This window comes from Tachysurus fulvidraco, chromosome 3 (genome assembly GCF_022655615.1).
Source record: "Tachysurus fulvidraco isolate hzauxx_2018 chromosome 3, HZAU_PFXX_2.0, whole genome shotgun sequence".
NCBI lineage: Eukaryota > Metazoa > Chordata > Actinopteri > Siluriformes > Bagridae > Tachysurus > Tachysurus fulvidraco.
Window position 1 is genome coordinate 31,715,888 of NC_062520.1, and position 22,328 is coordinate 31,738,215.

A 22,328-nucleotide genomic window follows, 5' to 3' on the forward strand; every position below is an offset into this window, starting at 1 on the left:
AAGACGACACAAACTAGCAAGCATAAATAAATGAACCAAAAATGCAAAATTCCCTTTACAACACCAATAACTGGCTTTTAATAAGCATTTAATGTCACATTTAGTACAAGTTCTGCTCCTGCAATCTTGTCCTTTGGCTACTTCATTGATTCTCACTTATGTTATAGCAGCTATAAATGTTCTGTCTCTCATCAGTTAATGAGACAAAAAGGCAAATCCTGGAAAATCCTGAAGTCTTTCCAATGGAGGAAAACCTACTGACATTAAAACGTCAGACACATTTAGACTCTTATGTCCATGTCTCACCTCCACGCCGTCCAGGAGAGGTCGGAACTCAGGACAGATAAACGCACTTCCTGCGTACGCAGCGTCAATGTGCATCCATAAGCCGTCTGCACAGCCTGGGACAAGAAAGAGAGAGAGGGAAAGAAAGAAATATAGATATATACAGTATATAAATATATATGTCCCTAATAGGGTTGCAAAGGGGCGGAAAGTTTCCGGTAAATTTCCATGGGAACTTAATCTGGGGGATTTTGTAATTATTCCAAATTTGAAACTTTATGGGAATTTATGGAAATTTACAGGAATTTACAGGAATTTATGGGAATTATTTGGAAATATAGTAAGCAGTGTGCTGTGCGCAAGTGACCGAGGAACGCAGGGTACAAATTCAACTTAAATTACATTAAATCTTGTTGTTTTAAACAAATTTTTTTAAACTACATTTAAGTTCATTGTTATAGGAACTCTGCATTTTTTTTTAATTCCCAGTTTATTTCCATATATTCCCGTTAATTCCCATATATTCCCGTTAATTCCCTTATATTCCTGTTAATTCCCATATATTCCCATATATTCCCATATATTCCCGTTAATTCCCATATATTCCCGTTAATTCCCATATATTCCCGTTAATTCCCATGGAAAGTTTCCAGCCTTGAAAATTCCCGGAATTTTGCAACCCTAGTCCCTAATCACTGTGACTGAAATATTACTAAAGAAAGCGTACAAAATCAAAGGATAGGACGATTACAAGGGCAGGTTTACTCACATATGGGTCCGAGCTCAGTGATGCGGTCAAATGCACACGATGGGGTCGTTCCCAGTGTGGCACAAAACTGCAGGGAAGAAATTTTATAAATCAATAAAAAATTGGTGTTTTGTAGGGAAACCCATTAGATTTTACTATATAAACTTAACTGAAATATTTTGCTCTCTTGCAAAAAACCAGACGTCAAACACATCGGTTGTCTATAAGCAATAAAATACGAGTAACTGAAGAATCATTTTCTTCTGCTGGCTTTCCCAATGTTCTTAATTTTATTTGATAGCAAACAAAAATGTAGAGATTTGTTTACGCCACATACAGTCGGACTCCGGATTATGTCCGATTCGCTACAGCACGTAACCCACGACTTGAACAAATCGTATCATAAAGTTGTGTTAGAATAAAATATTAATCTTTTCTTAAAGTAGACGTTTTGAAAAAAATCACAAATGGGACAAATGACAAAGAATTAAATTGTTGTAAAACCTGCTTTCTATATATTAAAAAAAATCTTTAATCAGTAAATAATAGTTACAAATACTTTTTATAAATTCTCACAAACGTCTTAATTCAACAAGTATCATCTCTTATACTGGATTGATTAGGATTGGTTGCTATAATGGAAGCTGCTATCTATCTGTGAGGTGATGGTGCAGCGGTTAAGGCACTGGGATCTTGATCAGAAGGTTGGGGTTCTAGTCCACAAGCCACAAGGCATCAATGTTGGGTCCTTGAGCAAGGTCCTTAACCTCACCTGCTTCAGGGGCGCCGTCCTATGGCTTGACCCTGCGCTTTGACCCCATAACCTGGGATATGAGAAAATTGGGGGAGGACGTGGCCTAATGGTCAGAGAGTTTGACTCCCAACCCTAAGGTTGTGGGTTCGAGACTCGGGCCGGAAATAAAATGACTGAAGTGCCCTTGAGCAATGCACCGAACCCCCCCAACTGCTCCCCAGGTGCCACAGCATAAATGTGTTCAAGGTGTGTGTGTGTGTTCACTGCTGTGTGTGTGCACTTTGGATGGGTTAAAGGACGAATTCTGAATATGGGTCACAAAAGTCAAAAAAAGTACTTAGCCATTTGTCACGTCATGTAACATCACTTTCTATCTATCTATCTATCTATCTATCTATCTATCTATCTATCTATCTATCTATCTATCTATCTATCTATCTATCTATCTATCTATGCCTGTAAATAATGTTGGAATCTTAAAAAATATTATTGCACACTTTGTAAAAATAGCTATCTTTTTTTTATAGCATTGTATTATGATCTTTTTTATTATTTATAGACCTGTAGATGGATGTAAAAAGCCCCTTGAAAGCCCCCGTCTGCTCCATATGAAGCGAACGTTTACACGAAACCATACACTTACGTAGAAGGGAATGAGACCTGCTGCTTTGTCCTCCTCAATGACTTTCCTCAGCGTCTCTCCTCTCACAGCAAACTTACTGTCAGAGGGAAGTTTTTTCATTTCCACTCCTGCGATTAAACCTGCTCTCTCGACGGATGAATGAGCCTGAAAATAGTTTTCCAAGCCATTAAAGATGATCTTGACCAAAGTGTGCGATTCAATCGGGTATAAAGCTTTATGTAGAATTACAGGTTAATACACTGTCCTGGTTTGGAGGAAAGAGTTCAAGGTTAACAAACCACACCAGGAAGTAACCAGGAATTGTCCCTGCCTCTGTACCTGGCATGATGTGTAGGCTATTAGTTTAGACATGATGTGCACTTCGGTCCACTCAGGATGATCGGCTTGAACCCGTTTCACCATCCTGGAGCGAGCGGCAAGCAGCGCCATTAAAGTCGCTTCACTAGCGGTTCCCTGAAATACAGAGAATTATACTATTAATACTATTTATATCACAACAAGCTTTAATTTAATTCACTATCGCATAAATCTATAGAAAGCAGTTCAGGTGAGGACGCCATCCGACATCCCTGAGTTAAATCTGTCCTGAGGAATCAGATAAAATTCCCCCATGACGTCGTGCAGGACGGATCGACGGTTTCGGACTAAATTTATTAGCAGTTTCTGGTGCACCAGGAGGTCACAACAGATACTGAACGCAAAGGTTCTCTTTTTTTTCAAACAATAACCAAGTATAATATTTAGTCCTTGTGTGAAAATCTGATGATGATGAAAGTACAAATGAAATATTTTGCAACGATTTTCCTTAATCTTAAAGATTAAAGTATAAATTGTGACTTTTAACACAATTAATTAATATCCGTGTGATTTCTTTATCCTTTTTTTTTTTTACATGATTCATTTTCACCTGTGAGATTTTTTGGAGCCTGATTGTCTACAATTTCACAATTATTTTACGTACACAATTTATTTATTTTCATGTTTTTTTTTTCCCTTGAGTCATTTAATTTTACGCTGGTTTAGTTTATTTTCACATGATTTATTATTATTCACATTTTTTACACACACACACACACACACACACACACACACACACACACACACACACACACACACACACACACACACACACACACAAAGTGTCTGGCGCTGCACCAATTCAAACACCACTAGCACATTGAGATCAGCTTAGCTGTGAGCCAGGCATTTCCTTTGATCCTTTTCCTTTATGGCAAACACACACACACGTCTCACACACCGAGAGCCAAAACGTCCGACCACAAAATCATTCGTTTGTTTATACTGAGAGTGAAAGTGTCAGATAAACCGATTACTGGTAAAAAAAAAAAAAAAAAAGGGTTCAAATGATTGGATTTTGTTTTTCCTAAAATGTCCTAGTCAATGTGTGAAGACCAAAAGTGAGCTGTTCCCATCGAGCCGCGCTCGCTCGCCGCACAAGCAGGACTAATTACACTACTTACACTAATTACAGGGCTCTAGTCCATAATAATATAAACTCCCTGCTTTTTGCAAACATAGAAACAGGAAAAAATCACCAAGCAGCTGCATTAGTTTTAATAAGTCCCTGAATCCACATTAACAACATCAGAAAACAAAAGTTCTGTATAATCTAATAAGCTAATAAATAACTTGTGTATAATTAAATTACATCAGATAATCAGAGCCTACTGTTAAAGGTCGGTTAAGACCTAAACGCACGAAACACGGGACGACGCAAACGACACGTCGACTTAACGTTATTTAAATGTAAATTTAATCAGCACTCCTGCTCCTCTCTGTACAGGTCTGTTTCTAAGCATCGTTTACAGCACCGACCCCCTCGATCCCACAGACAGGAAGTGAGAGCTCTTTGTTGCCATAGTGAGCATCGTGTTTTGAAAAAGCACAAAAGAGAATGTGGAGGAGGAGGAGGAGGAGGAGGAGGAGGAGACACACTGACACACTCTCACTCAGGGACCCAGCTGTACCACATGACGTCTAACTCGGACATTAAGGTAAATCGCGCTCATCTCACGCCGCCATGACTTGTCTCCGGCTGACGCTGTAAAAGCCAATTTCCAGCAGACGGGCCACATAAAGGCAGTTTGATGAGCAACAAATTGCTGTTTGATTGACAGACACCGCTTTCCAGCATGCAGCCGTGATGGATTTATCTAAGATGGTTAAAATGTAATCGTCTGCTGGGACCTCTGTGTCAAAATCCAATAAGGTGGCAAGGGAAAAGGGCTCACGGCGAAACGGGATTGATTTTAACATTAGGAATAAAACACTTCCGATGGACGGACATGTTGTTCTAGTAAAGCAATCAGTGATGCGTCATGTTGTTCTAGTAAACCAATCAGTGATGCGTCATGTTGTTCTAGTAAAGCAATCAGTGATGCGTCATGTTGTTCTAGTAAAGCAATCAGTGATGCGTCATGTTGTTCTAGTAAAGCAATCAGTGATGCGTCATGTTGTTCTAGTAAAGCAATCAGTGATGCATCATGTTGTTCTAGTAAAGCAATCAGTGATGCGTCATGTTGTTCTAGTAAAGCAATCAGTGATGCGTCATGTTGTTCTAGTAAAGCAATCAGTGATGCGTCATGTTGTTCTAGTAAAGCAATCAGTGATGCGTCATGTTGTTCTAGTAAAGCAATCAGTGATGCGTCATGTTGTTCTAGTAAAGCAATCAGTGATGCGTCATGTTGTTCTAGTAAAGCAATCAGTGATGCGTCATGTTGTTCTAGTAAAGCAATCAGTGATGCGTCATGTTGTTCTAGTAAAGCAATCAGTGATGCGTCATGTTGTTCTAGTAAAGCAATCAGTGATGCGTCATGTTGTTCTAGTAAAGCAATCAGTGATGCGTCATGTTGTTCTAGTAAAGCAATCAGTGATGCGTCATGTTGTTCTAGTAAACCAATCAGTGATGCGTCATGTTGTTCTAGTAAAGCAATCAGTGATCAATGATGTAAAGCTGATTTGTTTCTAGATTATTGACACGTAACTTTTATCTAGTTAATGTCATGTTTAATGCTGAAACTAAACAGTCCCTTCCCTTATGGCCTCTCTCTCTCTCTCTCCCTCTCTCTCCCTCTCTCTCCCTCTCTCTCTCTCACTCTCCCTCTCTAACTCCCTCTCTCCCTCCCTCTCCCTCTCTCTCTCACACTCTCTCTTGCGCTCTCTCTCCCTCACTCTCTATCTCACGCTCTCTCTCTTTCTTATGCACTCTCTCACTCTCCCACTCTCCCACTCTCTCTCTCTCTCTCTCTCTCTCTCTCTCTCTCTCTCTCTCTCTCTCTCTCACACACTCTCTCATGCTCTCTCTCACACTCTCTCTCCCTCTCCCTCTCTGTCTCTCTCTCTCTCTCTCTCTCTCTCTCTCTCTCTCTCTCTCTCTCTCTCTCTCTCTCACTCTCTCATGCTCTCTCTCTCACACTTCAGATATTTGATATTTTATCCTTGAGCACAACTTCATTAGGTGTTTTTAAAATATTAAAGTTTCGGCAGCTCACCTGAATCACACCGCCTCCTACGCCATCTGTTCCTGCTAGAAACTCCTCGGGCAGTTTCAGCATTTTCCCCAGCCAGTCGAGCACGACCGTCTCCAGCTCAGTACAAGCCGGACTCGATGCCTGGGACACAACAAAACAAACATCAGCTAAGGACGAAGGAGGAAGTTAATATAGATAAAAGAAGCATGGATGGATGGACAGAAAGGCCATAGAAAGAAAAATAGACACAACCCATTAACTTTTACATCCCTGCATCCAATCCATCAAGAAAGCCGAGAAAGAACAAAACCAAAGATGGGTGGTGTAAAAAAGATAAATACCCAGGAGAATCCGATGCAGCCGATTCCGCCTGACAGCATGTCTGCCAGTAACGCAGGGAAGGAGTTGGCAGTGGGGAAGTAGGCATAGAAATACGGGCTGTGCCAATGGGTGATCTGAAAGAAAAAAAAGAAGGTAAAGAAGTGACATTCTGTTAAATTCTACATCCCAAGGGCTTCAACATACTCAACAAACAAAACACTGTAATCGTTTCTGAATAACGTAAGGATGGATGTGTGAACAGGAAGAGTGATAAAGTGAATGATGTGATCTGTGCAACAATAAACTAATGGAAAGATAAATGAATGGATTGACCGATGGATGAAATGATTCATTTTTAAATAGACGGCAAAGGAATGAGTGGGAAATTACTGAACGACTGTTTGAGGGAGAAAGAAAAATGGACAGTTGGATGGATGAATGGAAAGATAGACTGAAAGAAGGATGGGTGGAAGGATGGCAGATACATATTTAAGTATCGTAGCTCATTGTTTATTTGAGAAAGAAAGAAAGAAAGAAAGAAAGAAAGAAAGAAAGAAAGAAAGAAAGAAAGAAAGAAAGGAACTAATGGAAGGAAAGGTAGGAAGGGACGAAAAACCGATCCATCCTTTAATTAATTCATTTATCTATTAATACAAAACATCTATCTAGCTATCAAGAAAGAAAGGAAGCTCTATGTGGGTGTTTGCAAAATAACCAAAGGAAAATCAGTCCGTTCTTCAATTAATCAACCTATCCATTCATCCAACAATACAGAAAAGAAGGAAGGAAGGAAGGAAGGAAGGAAGGAAGGAAGGATGGAAGGAAGGAAGGAAGGAAGGAAGGAAGGAAGGAAGGAAGGAAAAAAGATCTATGTGGGTGGTTGGAAATAACCAGGGAAAATTAATCCATCCTTCAATGAATAAATCCATCCATTCATCAAGAAGAAAAGAAAGAAAGAAAGAAAGAAAGAAAGAAAGAATATAGGGTTGATAAGAATCAGACTATTATTGTTGTATGTCGTACCCTTCTTTACTGTAGTTTAGTTGCAGCTGATTCATTGCTCATGTCGATATGAATGACATCACTCTGTTTTCCAGGTTTAAAGTAATTCCATGCGTGTGAGAGAGAGGCAGCTGAGCTCCATACAGGACAGGACTTTCCCAACATGAGTCATTAATACGGTTTAATGTGCACTAACAAAGGTGCCACAAATGGCTCTAAGGGCAACAATGAATTTTACATTATAAGGACTAAATGGAAAGTGAACATTAACACAACTGACTGAAGTAGCGTGTAAAATCCCTCATAGTGTGTTTATTGTCTTTACACGTCCTTCACTCGTGCCGCTCGCGCTAGGATCGTTTATGCTACAAATTCAGCAAAGCTCTTTTCACTTAAATCATCAGTACGATTATTTTTTCTAACCATCTAAATCCATCTAAAGAAACAATAAGAAAAGACATTTATATGTAATCTTTAGCATTTAGCATAATATTAGTATATCCTGTATGACTCCAGGCTGTATTCACAGTTAGCAATGAGAGGGTCAATATTTACGTTGTGGAAAGTCGAGATGGTTTTCTGGATTTCCCTGCATGGCATGGCACTGAATATAGATCCACTTTCCACCAAAATGCTAACATGGACAACACTAAACAAAATGGGATGATGCATGAGCATGTCTCATTAGCAGCAATGCTAGAGAGCACCAGACTCACCCCAGGCATGATGACCCTCTCGATGTCCTTAACCACGTCTTCGTACGTCTCTGGCTCATCAGGAGCCACCTCAGGAAGGAGTGGTCGTAGGTATCCGGGCTCCACGTCAGGGTAAACGTTCCTTTTCTCAATGTTCTCCAGGTAATCCGCTATATAGTCCACCATCTCCTTCCCTCGCCTGCGGAATTCTGCGATGTCCATCTTGACGCCTGGACAGATTTTGGGCTTACTGTAATAATAGACATTTATGTCTTTTCATACAAACTTTAGGTCTCTCATGAGCTACAAATTCGAATTTAAATTTATTTTTTTGACTAATTTATGAGAATTTACTCATTTTGAATTTGGAAAAAAGTCTAAAATTCTCTCTGAAGTCTGAAGAAATCCATTTAAAAAAAAACATTTATTTTATGTTTAGCACAAAATTTAAATACATCATATTATTAGCATCCTTTCAATTTTAGCTTTACATTTAGCAAGCAAATGGCTGCTACTGTAACTATGATTTTTTTTAAATGCTGGTTCACAGGACATTAAAGGTAATATTGATCACATGAAATTTTTTCCACTGTAATAGTCAAAAATTAAAACGCAAGAGAAAAAAAATCTAAAACTGAACGTTTTGATTGTCATGTATTTTTAAAACGATTTAAAATCATTTAAAAAAAGATTTTCTAATTAACCTTCATTCATGAAATTCTACAAGTTCATTCCAATCCCAAATATGATTTTTTTTAAATTATTTTTGAATACATTACATTTATTTATTTATTTATTTAATTTTCTTTATACAGAGTTTAATATTTACAGCGAAATAAATATTTAAATACTAACACTAGGTGGTTGGTTTTTATTAACAATGCAACTGTATGCGTTTGCACATCATTGACATGAATATATTTGGAAAACAGATCCAACACAAAAATATAGAAAGAATAATAATTAAAAAAAAAATTAACCAGCAAAGATTGTGATAACCCTTAAATACCTTTATCTGGATGTTCAAATTTCCTCAGATCCTATTTCAGAATCAGGATCAGAATCAGAAAGGTCTTGTCTTATTGCCAAGTATGTTTGAACATATGAGGAATTTGTTCTAGTACAGGAGCTCCACGGCGTAAACAGAATGGCAACGATAAGACATGAACACATATATTACTATTTGCAATCCACCTGTAAAATATGTGTATGTATGTATGTATGTATGTATGTATGTATGTATGTATGTATAGGGCTAGCTAAACGTAGGTATGCAGTCACTTATGTAGAAACTACAAGGTCTGTAGAACAGAATTTAGTTCAGAACAATGCAGAACTTTCTAAGCTGCTAAAGTGTATGTAATACGAAAGAATAATAAGCGTTAAGCAGGACTTACTTACTTACTGATAATCAAGGTAACAGAAGTTGGTCCAACCAAAACTGATTCTGTAAATACACATAAAAATGAATAAATAACACTGAAATAAGCTTTTGTTCAAAAGTAAGCTACTTATGCTATACTTGTATAAACTCACGTATTTATACTATGTGCCATTTCCAACATACAAAGTCACGAAAGTAAGTCGGAATTTCAAGAAAAATAGTGCAATTGTGAATCATTTAATAAAGAAGTCCACTCCGGTGTTTAATGCAAATCAAAGATGACACAATAAAATCTCAATTTTAAATGTTTGTTGTTACGAATCACGTGAAAAAAAAATGCAAAATGATTCAAATCAGAAAAGTTCAAATCAGACTTTCGATTATTATTAGTGTTGCACACAAATTAGTAATTGTCACACTTCACACAAGTTATTATAAACTTCTATAATTGTACCTTTAAATATGAAATTCTAGATATTGAAGAATTACAAGCCTAGAATTCAAATAATGTAGAACAGACTGACAGTATATACTTTTATTGCCTGTGATTCCACTCACATTCGAGATGATTCATGCCATTTGTCAACGCTACATCTATCTATATACATATTTACACAAGGTTTTAGGTGCCTTCTTATTTATTCTACTAAGTATACAAATTTCATGTAAAATTTTCATGGTTTTTTTTTTGCTAATACAGTAATCCAGTGGTCCCCAACCCCCTGGCCGCGGACCGGTACCGGTCCGTGGACCAAATGGTACCGGGCCGCCCAAGGAACATTAAATTATTTCCCCTTTATTTACTGTGGTGTATTTCTCTCGGGTTTGTGTGACTTTCCATGGACAAGAGGTTAACCGGGAGCTGAGAGACGTCACCTAAAGTCGCCCAAAGGAGCATATGTAAGGACTTATTATGATTGATATCATAGGGTATATGGGTATAAAGCTCAGATGTCATAATAAGAATAAGTAGTTAATTAATGCAAATAAACCACACAGGACTCAGGAGAAGTATAAAAGAGAAAGAGAGGTTTATTGCAGACAAACTTAGTAATAACCAGAGCTATCAGGCCTGGGAGAAGTGGGAGTATAGTCCGGGGATCCAGGCCTAGGAGAAGGGGAAAAAGGAACAAAGCCTGGGGAGCCAGGCTCAGAGTTAGAGGAAGAAGAAGCCAAACTAGGAGAGAGAGGGGGAATGTAACCAAAATGAGGAGATGAGACACGAGGAGGAGAGGTAGGAACTGCCAGGGGACGAATATAGGCGATGGGAGGAGAAGAGATACGTGGAGGAGAGGCAGGAGTTGTCAGCCTTGGGCAACAGGGTTCAGCATGAGGACAACCATCTGTTTGTGTCCGTTGATCCACCAGAACAGGAGGCAGAGGCGTTTGAGTAGAGGAAGAGCGAGTCAGAGGCACCTGCACGATGTTAAAGGGCAAGAGAGGATGATCTGGGAGTGTACGGGAGGACAGGCGTTCCAGGAAAAAAGCAGAACTCCTGAGAAAGATGACGTTGTAAAGAAACAAGCTCAGGGTTCTCATTGATTTAGCATTGTAGTGAGTTAAAAAGGCATGTTTAAATACAATTAAAGTAAAATTATTCATTTTAATTTAATTGTATAGCCACCACCCCCCACCCATAGTTTAGAGATCCGTAGTTTGGGGAAAGCTTCGACTCCTAATCCTTCAACAACTACCGGTGGGGAAACATGGCTCCTGCTATGCTTTGATTCACACACACAGTACATGAACAAAGCCCAAAAGTGTACAGATTATTTAATTCCCTAGCTGTGAATTGTAAATTTTTATGTCCGGATATTTCTGGCACACCTCTCTCATAGGAGCCATTTTGGTAAAGGTGTGTGCCATAAAGCACACTTAGAGTATATGGACCTTTGTAGCTTGAAATAAACTTATGAAGAAAAACTTAAGAATTTGAGAAAGATATTCAGCATGAATACTAACTGTACAAACAATTTCTAAATAATAATAATAAAAAAGTTAATATCCATTTTGATAAACAAAGCATGGTTGTGGTACAAGAAAAAGATTGTCATTAAGTTGTCATTGTCACCGTGGCAGTAAACTTACAAAGAATCCTATGGCAGCTTTGTCCTATAAGGATAAACAACCTCCTAGAATAATATTTGAGCATTTTTACTGGTAATGTGACACGATGGTGTGTACACACTGTGAGGTATTTGATCTCAATTTGAATCTCAAATTAAATACTATGGTAGATGTACAGAGATGTTTACAGAACTAGCAGTGAGCCAGATGAGCTCACGTTCTGTCTATATTTTTATTTTGACCATCAAAATACTTATCTCAGATCTCGATCTCGATCTCTCTGTTATGTCGATCTCTCTGTTATGTCGATCTCTCTGTTATGTCGATCTCTCTGTTATGTCGATCTCTCTGTTATGTCAGCATATTATATATATTATATTTTGTTGGAGTTGCCACTTCTTACCTAGCCTAGTTATTACCTAGACCAGGGGTCGGCAACCTTAAACACTCAGAGAGCCGTTTGGAGCCGTTTCCCACAGAAAAAAAAACACAAAACTCATTTGACATCTAAAATGAAGAGAACACCGCATATATCTCGTTTTTTACCTTTATGGAATGTATAGAAAAAATTGTAGTGTGTTACATTTATGAAATCAATGAACTGCTACCCTCACTCTCACTCATCTTCTACCACTTATCCGAACTTCTCGGGTCACGGGGAGCCTGTGCCTATCTCAGGCATCATCGGGCATCGAGGCAGGATACACCCTGGACGGAGTGCCAACCCATCACAGGGCACACACACACACACACACACACACACACACACACACACTACAGACAATTTCCCAGAGATGCCAATCAACCTACCATGCATGTCTTTGGACCGGGGAGGAAACCGGAGTACCCGGAGGAAACCCCCAAGGCACGGGGAGAACATGCAAACTGCACACACACAAGGCGGAGGCGGGAATCGAACCCCCAACCCTGGAGCTGTGAGGCGAACGTGCTACCCAATAAGCCACCGTGCCCCCCCCCCCCCCACCTAGCCTACTAGTAATAGTAAAAAGTCTAAATCTTCTCTAAAAGTATGTGGTGATATCAAACCCATTTCTGATCTTTTTCATCTAACGACTCTAATTCAGTGTATCTAACAGAAGGAAAAGCAAAAAGCTCACGCTAAAAGCCAACAGAGTCATGACAAGTTTTATTAGACTTGCAAATAAAATTAATAAATTTTTTATACTGATCGAAAAGCCGGGTTCCTTTCTGCCGATGGAACAAAACACCATTTTACTGGTTAAAACGGTCAATATTCGTCAACTAGCTGCTTGCATACATGCTTGTTAAATTAGCTAGAATGTTCAGGTTCACTAACGTGAAACAGCTCACAACAGGAAGCACGGAATATTCCGAAGGAGTGATGACGCTGGGGAATAATCTCACAAGCTCTGCTGTCTCTACCACTCTCGAGTAAACACTTTCTAATCCACATTAATACACTAATGCAGGTATGTGTGTGTATGGGTGTGTGTGTGTGTGTGTGTGTGAGAGAGAGAAAGATAGACAGAGAGAGAGAGAGAGAGAGAGAGAGAGAGAGAGAGAGAGAGAGAGAGAGAGAGAGAGAGAGGTCATCAGCTCACCCACAGGGTTACAGGTATATTTGATTACATGATGGTAAATAGTTTTAACGCTCTTAATTAAACCCCTCCACCTTTACTGAGAAGGGCTGGTGACTACAGTTTACATGTATACACATACACACACACACACACACACACACACACACACACACACACACACACACACACACACAAGCACACACACACACACACACACACACACACACACACACACACACACATGCACACACACACACACACACTCACACACACTCACACACACACACACACACACACACACAAACACACACACACAAACACACACACACACACACACACACACACACACACACACACACACACACACACACACACACACAAACACACAAACACACACACACACGCGCACACACACACTCACACACACTCACACACACACACACACACACACACACACACACACACACACACACACACACACACACACACACACACACACACACACACACAAGCACACACACACACACAAGCACACATGAAAAGCAAAGCAGTAAATTCAGTATGCCTATGACTTATTTCCACACTGAACCTTGCTCTCTGACCTGATCATTCAACAAGTGTGACCACTCTCACACTCACACACACTCACACACTCTCTCACACTAACACACACACACTCACACACTCACTAACACTAACACACACACACTGACACTCACACACTCTCTCACACTCTCTCACACTAACACACACACACTGACACTCACACACTGACACTCACTCACTCACTCACTCACTCACACACACTGACACTCACACACACATCACTTGACCAGGTAAATGTTTAAACACAGTGTACTGTACTTACAGTGTCAGTCAGAAAAAAAAGGCAGTCTTCCTTTTCCTCCTCCTCCTCTGTGTTCACTCACACACTTTTGAGTCTGTAAAACACACACACACACACATGCACATAGACACACTTGCACACACACCTACATACACACAGTCGTCCAGTGCAGAGCAGAATACAGGAGCCCGTGTCTTTATCTGCTCAGTGCACATTCAGGCAACCAATCAGAGTGCGGCACAGCACAGCAGGAAGAGCTGATTCATAAGGAGTTAATGAGGTCCTACTCACTTTCCATCTGCATACATAGAAATGCAAAATAATATTAAATTCCATATTTTATTTACATTTTTTTACATTAAAGATTTTCATAGATTTTTTTCTACACAATGAGAACAAAATCTGAAAATGAATCAATTTAATAATAATAATAACGATGAAAAATACTTAATAGGGACAAATTTATAGTGAAACATGATCAGTGTTCATTTTCATTACTATTTATTTAAATATTAAATATATTCCCTGGAAATTTAAGATTTTGGCAAAATTAAAAAATTATACAAAATGAGAAATCGTCCGAAAAACTGAATATTAAAATTTCATAGCATTGCAATCTTTTGAGGGGATGGGGGTGGGGGTGGCGGTTTAGTGGTTAGCACGTTCGCCTAACACCTCCAGGGTTGGGGGTTCATTTCCTACCGCTTATCCGAACTTCTCGGGTCACGGGGAGCCTGTGCCTATCTCAGGCGTCATCGGGCATCGAGGCAGGATACACCCTGGACGGAGTACCAACCCATCACAGGGCACACACACACTCTCATTCACTCACACACTCACACACTACGGACAATTTTCCAGAGATGCCAATCAACCTACCATGCATGTCTTTGGACCGGGGGAGGAAACCGGAGTACCCGGAGGAAACCCCCGAGGCACAGGGAGAACATGCAAACTCCACACACACAAGGCGGAGGTGGGAATCGAACCCCCGACCCTGGAGGTGGCTATAAAACAGTAACATGTCAGTATCTCAACATTGCCTGGACTTTTTCACATTCCCTTTAAAGGATAGTAGAAACAAACAGACAAAACTGGGTGGAGCTCCTACCCTCAGTTCTTTGTGAAACTTGTATGACACCACATTCAATACTCTTTTCTTCTCCCTTTAACAAGGATCTTCAGAGAAAGGAGAAACTCAGCAATCAAGAATCCCTCAAGGGGCTTCATCTCATCTCACCTTTTCTCATACACATATACAAAACCTATGTACACGTGTCTGATAATCCATCTAGGACTGTTAATGTTCCCAGACAGTTGTTCTGTAGATGCTTTGGTCGTTCTAGAACTTGCTCCCGTCGTGATCCTGATAGACAAACTCAGCCATTGCTTAGAAAATAAGTGATTCAACAAAAATATCTTTCTGTAATGTATTACAGTATTAATCATAAAACTACTGCATTGCTAACGCTAAAAGGAATGATTTTCTTCATATTTTCACTCACAGGAAAAGCTGTAGTAGAATTTTTTTTGAATGGATAAATATCTATTATTTTATATATCTATCGTGCTTTAAAATCACACCATCTACTGCTATTTTTGTAATGCTCATCTCTTGTAAGCAGATATCATAAAATAAAAAAGATATGGACATGTTTTATCTGGTGAGAGTCTAGTTATCTTTTAGAATTTCAGCCATAGCACGCACAGGACTCTGTTCTAGTGATTGCCTCCCACCTAGTGGCCAAGACTGAGATACACACCATTACAAGCAGCTGTTTAAAAAAGTATTCATTTTGGTTGTTGTCATTCTGGGGCAACATGTCCACTCCCCATTCCTGCATATGGGACCTACAAGGCAGTGGTGACTCAACGGTTACGGATCTGAGTAACTGATTAGGAGGTTGGGGGTCCAAGCCCCGGTGCGGCCATTGCAGGGATCCTGATAAAGTTCTCATCCCACATTGCTACAGCTACCAAGAAGCTGGAATATGTAAAGAAAATAAATTCATTGTGCTAGAACACATGTGACAAATAAAAGCTTCTTCCTTTAAAGCGGAAACCATTTGGTCAGAGGGAGGACGTGAAACAAGATTAACTGCAACTGTCAAGAAAATGGATGTCTGATGTTGCACAAACTTTTTCCTCTTCCAGGTGGCATTGAAAGGGGACAAGAACACAAAATGTTACAGGTAAACCATCAACATTAGCACCAGTACATCAGTAGTTAAGGCCTTAAGGTTACAAGTAGAAACCCCAAGACCGTCCTGTACCAAAGATGAAACCCTAAGCAAAGCCTCTTAACTGATGAGATGTATAAATGAGATAAAAAATATTTTCCAAACCATAAACCTCAAAATTGCCTTCATTCAGATAAAGCAGCCTGTGTTCGTATCTCATTGTTCTGCAAGAAGATCAGTGAGACATAATCAGGGGAACCACCCTGGCAGCTCCTACTGCACTGGAACCTGTTGTCTCTGGCCATAACAGCTCATTTTTATGTTAACATCTTATTGTCTATTCAACTCAATGAAGATGTCTTTTCTTTCTATAAAGCCTAACGTTGACTAACATGACTAACGTTATTGTTAATTCTAAAGATTTGTTAAAATATAGTCCTTGAAAATCAGACATTAAGAAATTTACAGATTTCACTTTTTTTTAAATCAAACAACAGTATATTTAAATCATTTTATTTCCCTAACTTTGTTGTCTTAGTTATCAGCTATAATTACGCCTTTCAAGGATTTAAAAAAATATTTTGTACTACACCTTGTACCATGACAATTGGTACCATTTCTGAGAAAGAAAAAATGAGTAATTATTGAAATTGAAATAATTATTATAATAATGGGAGTGAGCACATGTGCTTATAAACATCCCATAACCCTCAAACTGCCATGTTTAATGAATCATGAACTAACAAACTGTTTTCATTTCTCATTGCATGTGAAGCTGACATGGAAGTTGATGGCTTGGAAGCTTCTTTTTCTCAGGGATCCTGTTGTCCCAGGCTCTGAGTACCTGATTAGGAGGTTCAATCAATCAATCAATCAATCAAATTTTATTTATAGAGCACCTTACAACAGCCAAAAGGAGCACAAGGTGCTTTCCAGTAAAACAACAATAAAAAAACAAAATAAATAAAATCAATAGTTAGGTTAGGGGTCCAAGCCCCAGTGCTGCAATTGCAGGGATCCTGACAAAGTTCTCAACCCACCTTGCTACAGCTCCAAAGAAGCTGGAATATGTAAAGAAAAAAATTAATTCATTGTGCGAGAACACATGTGACTTCCTTTGAAGGGGAAACCATTTGGACAGAGGGAGGACATGAAACAAGATTAAATGCAACTGTCAAGAAAATGGATGTCTGAAGTTACACAAACTTTTTCAATAAGATAAAAATGTCTTTCCAAACCATAAACCTCAAAATTGCCTGTATTCATTTCTCATTGTTCTGCAAGAAGAACAGTGAGGCTGTAAGACAGATTCCTCCTCGCACTCGTCCGCGTCCCTTTATCTCTGCAAAACAATGGGAGTGAAATCAAATCTGGTTTATTCCAAACCGCTGCTGAAAGAACTGAGCTACAGAACAGAATATATATGCAATGGAATACAGTAAGCTGTGGTGTATGAGATAAGGCGGGGGGCGGGGGGCGGAAGTTTTTTCAACATAGATAGGGGTATGCAAGAATACTGCTCTTATCCAGGCATTGAATGTCAATAAGCCTGTACATGAGCAAAGAGAAACTGAATGTCCTGCGAGTAATCTCACAAGCAGGTCAGCCTATCTTGTCTTCTTCATACTGTCAAGATAGAGCGCTAAAAGAACAGGATAGACTCAAATCAAGAACATTAAATCAGAAGAGGTGAAGACATATAACATAGAAATACATTTTTACATGAGTACAACAACAAGAAAACAAGAACACACTTATCACAGGTCAGCATGACCAGAGTGGGGGGGGGGGGATTCCTTTCGACAGAGAAAGAGAGATGTGGAAAGAAAATGAAATAAGCACAAAAATTCATTAACATAAAGGAAATTCATTTCAGCGATCCCCTCTTTTATACTGAATAATAATGAAGTATAATTACCAATGGCGTAAGTTTGATTTTGACATTGGTGGGGACATAATTTGTTTGACATTTGTGGGGACATAATTTATTTGACATTGGTGGAGACAACATTCCCCGTATTTTATGAATAAAACTGTTGTTATAAGAATACTTTCTTCCTCACATTCCGGTAACCTGCATAATCATGTTGCATATTGCTTCATACAACGGAATCTAGCTGCAGCCTCCGACCTCAACACATTAGCGGGAAAGACAAAGCCAATCAAACAGCGGCGTGGGTTAGAGAGGCGGGACTCAAAAAAGGCAAAGCCAATCCTTTTAGAGAGGTGAGTTACAGAGGCGGGATTCATTGCAGGGGGTAAATCTGTTAACCGTTTGTTCCACAAGTTGCGCTTTTTTTTACAGAACGCCGTTGTAAAATATTTTCATCTTATTTAATGATTCCTGGATAAATGTTAAATGAAATAAGTAAAAAAGCACAAGACACAGACGGATATCAGTGGTTATGTATAAATATATATTGGCTTGGTCGAATTATTGCTAGGGACAATTGAGTGTTCAGGATTGAGTGTTCAGGATTGAGTGTTCAGGATATTGGTAGGGACATGTCCCTACCGTCCCTACCCAAATCGACCCTACCCTACCGTCCCTATGCAAACACTATTTCTTGCTGTCCAATTCGGGAACTGGCAGAAGGTATTATCATGCGGATGAGCTTGGACGGGAATCCCTGTCCCAGTAGTAGTTCTTCGTCCGCGATGAGTGGGGCCATGAAACTCGTGGACGAGAAAAGGAGTACAATGTCGCGGTAGACAGACACGGCCCTTGTTATCTAGAATAACATAGGAATCAGTCGCACCCTGACTAGTACAAAATTCGTGGTCAGCAGAAGCTGAAGCCTGCAGAGAAGCGAGATCCATGTCAGGTAGAACAGCACTGATCATGGTGGTAACAGTGACCATGGCTGGAGATTTGGGGGAAGTGGGCGTGAGGCCGCAGCCTGTTTAGCCTTTAACAATGGCCACAGAATGAGGCAGATGACAGGCAGTGATTAAATCCTGCACTGATGAGGCATGGGAGATAGGCTTGCCGTCAGCTGCAGTGAAGCCACAAGATTGCTAGATGCGGCCAAAATCATGAGCTACTCCGAAGGCATAACGAAAGTCAGTGTAAATAGTGACGTCAGCGTCCTCAGCAAATCTTGGGTGAATCTCCATCTGGTTTTGGAACAGGATTGACAGGAGTGTTGTAGGGACTAACACATGGCGTTACCACCCCCTGCTGTAAAAGGGAATGAAGAATAACGTCAATTCCAGCGACTTTCTCATGAGACAGAGGATACTGTTTAATATACACAGGTGTAAGGTGTTTAATTCTGGCCTCAGGAACCACAGCCCACGTCATCCTTGTGTTCCGCCCACAAAGAAGAAGGAACAGACTCTAGAGCGGGAGAGAGAACAGGGAGAGAACAGACAGCGTTAACTGCAGCAGCGTTATGTGGAAGTACACAGTCAGAGAGAGCGAGAAAATCCAGAACAGAGGTATCGAGAGTTTGTACAGTCATCTGGGAGCCTTAATGGGGAGGCATAATCAGGGGAACCACCCTGACAGCTCCTATTGCACTGGAACCTGTCGACTGTTGCCATTACAGCTCATTTTTATGTTAACAGTGTCAATGAAGATGTTTTTTCTTTCTATAAATCCCACTATAAAGCATTACGACTACACTTATTGTTCATTTTAAATGAACGGCTTGTAAAAAAATCGATAACATTTTAACCCATCATTTTGAAGATGCATTTTTAGGAAATTTCCAGAATATGGGGGGAAAAAACATTTGATTCTTAAAAGCCATTTCTTAATAATGAGATTAAATAAAATGCATAATTTACAAATATAGACAAGAACCAAACAATTTTATTTATTTGACAACAGGAAATATTTTGTAGTTACAGCTTCAAGCATGTGTGTGTGTGTGTGTGTGCGCGAGTGGTTAGCACGTTCACCTCACACCTCCAGGGTCAGGGTTTGATTCCCGCCTCCGCCTTGTGTGTGTGGAGTTTGCATGTTCTCCCCGTGCCTCGGGGGTTTCCTCCGGGTACTCCGGTTTCCTCCCCCGGTCCAAAGACATGCATGGTAGGTTGATTGGCATCTCTGGAAAATTGTCCGTAGTGTGTGTGTGTGTGTGTGTGAGTGAATGAGAGTGTGTGTGTGCCCTGTGATGGGTTGGCACTCCGTCCAGGGTGTATCCTGCCTCGATGCCCGATGACGCCTGAGATAGGCACAGGCTCCCTGTGACCCGAGAAGTTCAGATAAGCGGTAGAAGATGAATGAGTGAGAGCTTCAAGCATAAGGTGTTTAGATTAATTTTTCTGTAATGTTATATTAAAGTGTCACATTATATGCAATATGTACTTATATATTTGTGTGTAAATATATGTTACCACCCGATATTATATATAAAATACTATAAGGTGCAAAAAAGATTGTACAGGTACATAAGTGACATGGATGTGTATCGGATGGTATCTAGTGGTAACAGATGGACTATGGCATTAAATGCAGTGTACACATTTTGATCTTTCGATTGCTATTCAGTGTTGTAGTGTAAATCACCTGCCTTGATTTCGCGGTCCTAGTTTATCAGCTAAAATTCTGCCTTTAATGAATTTGAATAATAAATAAAAGCTTTGTAGTACACAAATGACTCTGTTCTAGTCTTGCCTGACACCTAGTGGCCAATGGTTAGACTTTACAGAGTTTTCATTTAAAACACCAGCAGCGGCACTTGATAGCCAATAGAGTGCACCCACACTGGCTTGTTGTGAATAATACTGGAGACTTGTGATTACACCAAACATCAGGGACGGCAGGGAAACAGGAACACTTTTAGACTCTAACCTGCCCTCTATTGGATATTGCTGGTAGACAGTGTGTCTGCATTATACATTTACAGCATTTGGCAGACGCCCTTATCCAGAGCGACATACATTAAGTGCTTACATCTCTAACATTGGATTACATTAATGCTGGCTCACTAGGTTACATACATTTGTTCAAAGTTACAATAAAAAGTGTCAAAGGTTTTTTTTTTATTTAATGCAAAGGATAGGGAAAGAAGTGCTAGTTGACGTGTTTCCTGAATAAGTAGACCTTCAACCGCCGCTTGAAAATAACCAGTGACTCAGCTGTCCGGACCTCTAGGGGAAGTTCATCCCACCACCTCGGTGCCAGAACGGAGAAGAGTCTTGTAATAAACTTGCCTCTTACCCTGAGAGATGGTGGGACCAGTTGAGCAGTGCTGGTAGATCGGAGGGTGTGAGGTGCAGTGTGAGGAGTGATGAGGGCTTTGAGGTAAGAGGGAGCTGGTCCATTTTTGGCTTCGTAGGACAGCATCAGTGTTTTGAATCTGATGTGTGCAGCAACTGGAAACCAGTGGAGGGATCACAGCATTGGGGTGGTATGCGAGAACTTTGGCAGGTTGAAAACAGGACGTTTTGCGTTCATAGGTAGACCTTGCCCTGAGGTAGCTCAGCGCTTGTTGGGAAACTTGGGAGTTCAAATTCCAGGATCACCAAGCTGCCATGACTGGACTCTTGATCAAGGCCCTTAACTCTCAACCGCTCATATTGTATTATATGAGATACACGTATTAGATCATAAGAACCAAACCACTAACTCATTTAACAGAGCTGATGAGGTTTCACTCACCTATAGATCGCTGTGTCTTGATCGATTTCTTAGTAGTTAAAGTCTATTTTGTGCCAACACTTACCACATTGGTTTGCAGGAGTTAAGTGTTTGGTTTGGGGTTAAATCACCGGTCACCTTGCTTTCTAAAATGACTCCTTTGTCTTTAGTAATTGCTCTGGTGCACAACCCTTGTCGTGAAGCACCCCTGGTCCTTTACTATTTAGTGTTTTCCACCCTGACCATCATGTCCACCTCATTTCATGAATGCTGATTTGTTTAATCAACAATTGTTGGGATCAGAAGTGAATTAAAATGTGCAGGAAATGGGAACCGGTGCTTTTTTTTACTGGATCTAAAACCTGAAGAACTTAGAGAGCACAGAGCATGTGGCAAAAATACACCTTAGAAGCAATGCAGGTACACTGTAGCTGTGCACATACAATACAATCATTCATCTTCTGTAACCACTTCATCTTTTGCAGGTGGATCTGGAGACAACGCTGGCAACACTAGATGCAAAGTATAAGAATTCCTCCTGGATGGACCGCCAATCCATCAGAAGGAACAATTCACACAAACCTTCACATCTAGTGCAAAATTTAACATGCCTACCTGCATGAAAACTCAGAAGAACCCATTTGATCTCAGGGAAAAGTGTTAAACTGTACATACCCAGGAAGCAAAGCTAGAGCTCAAACCAGGAACCTTGGAATCAAAGCTCCACCATGTTGCCGAGATGACACGAGCCCACACAAA

At 40.0% G+C, this 22,328-nt stretch overlaps 1 protein-coding gene across 9 annotated transcripts in view; it reads right to left on the reverse strand.

Moving 5' to 3' along the window:
* Positions 1 to 13,889, reverse strand: part of ddc (dopa decarboxylase) — a 23,002-nt gene extending 9,113 nt beyond the window's left edge. For 2 of the 9 annotated variants that reach the window (XM_047810824.1, XM_047810816.1), the window contains exons 1-9: positions 9,341 to 9,357; positions 8,949 to 9,068; positions 7,961 to 8,169; positions 6,263 to 6,376; positions 5,943 to 6,062; positions 2,749 to 2,883; positions 2,431 to 2,574; positions 1,055 to 1,121; positions 307 to 401 (exon numbers count right to left, since the gene is read on the reverse strand). In XM_047810824.1, the coding sequence (XP_047666780.1) occupies positions 307 to 401; positions 1,055 to 1,121; positions 2,431 to 2,574; positions 2,749 to 2,883; positions 5,943 to 6,062; positions 6,263 to 6,376; positions 7,961 to 8,161 (876 nt within the window). In that variant the 5' untranslated portion in view covers positions 8,162 to 8,169; positions 8,949 to 9,068; positions 9,341 to 9,357. Of the gene's footprint in view, positions 1 to 306; positions 402 to 1,054; positions 1,122 to 2,430; positions 2,575 to 2,748; positions 2,884 to 5,942; positions 6,063 to 6,262; positions 6,377 to 7,960; positions 8,190 to 8,948; positions 9,069 to 9,336; positions 9,387 to 13,820 lie in introns of those variants that run through there. The other 7 variants (XM_047810817.1, XM_047810820.1, XM_047810819.1 and 4 more) reach the window with 7 other exon arrangements.
* Positions 13,890 to 22,328: the final 8,439 nt, after the last annotated feature.